The sequence below is a fragment of the Nematolebias whitei genome, chromosome 8 (assembly GCF_014905685.2).
Source record: "Nematolebias whitei isolate Nwh7 chromosome 8, NemWhi1, whole genome shotgun sequence".
In the NCBI taxonomy this organism is placed as follows: domain Eukaryota; kingdom Metazoa; phylum Chordata; class Actinopteri; order Cyprinodontiformes; family Rivulidae; genus Nematolebias; species Nematolebias whitei.
Window position 1 is genome coordinate 37,143,542 of NC_056505.1, and position 3,008 is coordinate 37,146,549.

A 3,008-nucleotide genomic window follows, 5' to 3' on the forward strand; every position below is an offset into this window, starting at 1 on the left:
ATATACACAATATAAATATTAAAAAATCTAATCAAATGTTATTTTTTCATTAATATATATATATATATTTTCTGTCTCCTCTTCTGTTCTAGTGGAGCTGAAATTCAACTTGGACCAGTATGTGAACAAACGCTACCCGGGCCTGGTGAAAATTGTGAGAAACAGCAAGCGAGAAGGTTTGATCCGAGCCAGAATACATGGCTGGAACGCAGCCACGTCGCCTGTTGTCGGCTTCTTTGATGCTCATGTTGAGTTCAACACTGGCTGGTAAGGAAAGGTTGTGTTTAACAGGATTAGGTCCAAACTGTTGCTTTGTCCTGTCTAACCTTTGGCTTTTTGCCTTTTATTATGACAGAGGCATGTCACGTAGATTTATCTTTAAATTACACACAGTGTGGTCTATTTTAGGCATTGTCTAAAGCAAGGTTTTGACTGAAACAGCTCTTCAGGAAAGATTTATTAATTTCAAGCATTTTGTTTTTATTATTATCAATAACAGATGCTTAATATTATGTTTTGTTTATGCCACTGAATGAGATATTGTGAAAGGTAAGAGCCAGTAGAGGTCAAATAGTGAGCATTTTTAAATTATTATAGTTGTGGGATCTGGGCACATACTGTATTCTTGTGGTCTCATTCTTATGTTTGTAAGCTTAAATATGAAAACAATTAGATGAAGATGGTACCTAAATGTGCCCGTCATGTTGGTATTTTAAGTAGAAATAATCTTTTTTAGAAGAGAAGCTGCCTGGGGAAAAAAAGAAGTAGAGGAATAGAAAAGAACAGCAGTTAGAGACAGCTGTGTTAAACTCATGATATTGTATCTGGATGTAAGCCATGCAGATATTCTTGTTAAATAAATATCTATAATGTAAACAAAATACTGTATGAATACAGTACTCATATCTTGATTGACAAGACTGGCTAAAAATTCCCACATTTCTTGTTGTTCAGTGGAAAAACACAAATATATGCAGTGGAAGGCTTGGTTTTTATATTTATTTGGAAAAATGTCAAATTGTTCAGTTTTTACAACGATTCTCATACATTGGTTCATTATTTTCAGACTTTGCCTCAGTGTTTCAGTTTGCACTCGAATGAATCTGCAAACAACCACAGTTGAACCAAATTAACCAACAGGACTTGTAGTTTATTACCTCATTAACTGTTGCCGTATAACAGTTGTTCACCAGATTTATTATAAAGTCCATCTCCCACTCTAGTTTTTGTGTCAAAGGTGACACTACTTTTATTGTACAGTATAGTGTGAGCAAAAAATTTGATCTGACAGTGGAGAAAAAAAAACTTTTAATCACAAATGTTCAAATGAAAACTGTCTTTCTCCTTTTTTAAAATACATCAAATAAGATATCGAATATAAGATTGAGCTAGGTTGTTGAGGGCTTTGTAAGTTAGAAGTAAGATTTTGAATTCAATTCTGGATTTGACAGGGAGCCAATGGAGAGAAGCTAAAACTGGAGAGATATGATCTCTCCTACTAACTCCAGTTAAGACTCTGGCAGCAGCATTTTGGATCAATTGAAGACATTTTAAAAGAAGTATTTGGACATCCAGATAATAAACCATTGCAATAGTCCAGTCTAGACATGACAAATGCATGAACCAGTTTTTCTGCATCATTTTCGATGAGATGTTTCTAATTTTAGTGATATTACGCAGATGGAAGAAGGCAGTTCTAGTAACGTTTTTAATGTGGGGGATAAAAGACATGTCCTGATAAAAAATAACACCAAGATTTTTTCATTAGAACTGAAGGACAGATTAATGCCATCCAAAAAGGGTGAAAGACTGAAAAATTTATTCCTAAGATTCTCAAGTCCAAAAACTAAAACCTCACTCTTGTCTGTGTTCAAAAGCAGAAAATTAAGGGTCATCCAGGATTTTATCTTTAAAGCATGCTTGTAGTCTGAGTAATAGATTACCTAATGGAAGCATATATAAGGTAAAGAGTATTGGTCCAAATACTGAACCCTGAGGCACTCCATGACTAACTTTGGAGTACAAAGAAGATTCATTATTTACATTTATAAATTGGCATCTATCAGATAAATATGATTTAAACCAATTTAGAGCTGGTCTATTGAACGAGCATTTAACAGGTTTCTGCAGAACTTGAAGATGCTAATAATCAGAGACCACTGTTTTATGCTAAATCAGTATTATGTTTTGCAATTACATTAATAAAAGCCTATCATTTATTAAGTGAATGCATATCACTCACTGTGATTCATGCCAGATATTTAAATTCAGTTCAGAAGTGACAGCATTGTATATGTTTTGATCAAACCTTGAAGATCATGTTAACTGTGATCTTGTGTAATGTCTTGCAAATTTTAGCCTAACGTCTGTAAAATTTACTAAGATATAGCCGTTTTGGTGCTGGGAAATGTTGATTAGATGCGGCAGCTCTCTTGAAATAAAATAGCTCAAACAGTTGATCTGTCAGTGGATGTTAATCCAGTGAATAGTTCCTGAAAGTTTTCTTAAAAAAACATTCAATGGTTTGAGATTTTGTTTTAAAATAAAAAACTAATTGGGATGACTCTAGTTTGTGCTGAAGATTTAGACAAAAATCCTACACAGTAAGTAACACTTGGAGTTGTGTTGTACATAACTATCAGCTACAAAGACACCAAGTTTTTGTACATCGGTAAAACTGACTGAATGATTTCTGTTTATGTGACTTCAAATAGTAGCGGCCCTCTTAACTTACATTTCTCCAAAAGTAAATCACTTGCAGATATACATCAAATGTAAAAAAAAGTTAAATCTGGTCCTCTGGACATTCAAAAAACAAAAGAAAGCAAAACAACAAAAAACATGTAGAAACGTTTCGTCTTTCATCCGAAAGACTTCCTCAGTCTGAGGTGCTGTATAAAGCTCAGTCATAAATAACACCTTCTCAGAGTAGATCAACCAGATTGCTGCTGACAACCAAAATCCTTTTCAGGGACACCACCAAGTCATTGGTTCAGGTATGTTGACGA

At 34.1% G+C, this 3,008-nt stretch overlaps 1 protein-coding gene across 1 annotated transcript in view; it reads left to right on the plus strand.

The window, feature by feature from the left end:
* galnt9 (polypeptide N-acetylgalactosaminyltransferase 9) overlaps positions 1 to 3,008 on the plus strand; it is a 184,903-nt gene that overhangs the window by 51,312 nt on the left and 130,583 nt on the right. Inside the window, exon 3 of the mRNA XM_037681249.1 lies at positions 93 to 267. Coding sequence (XP_037537177.1) covers positions 93 to 267 — 175 coding nt within the window. The remainder of the gene's footprint in view (positions 1 to 92; positions 268 to 3,008) is intronic.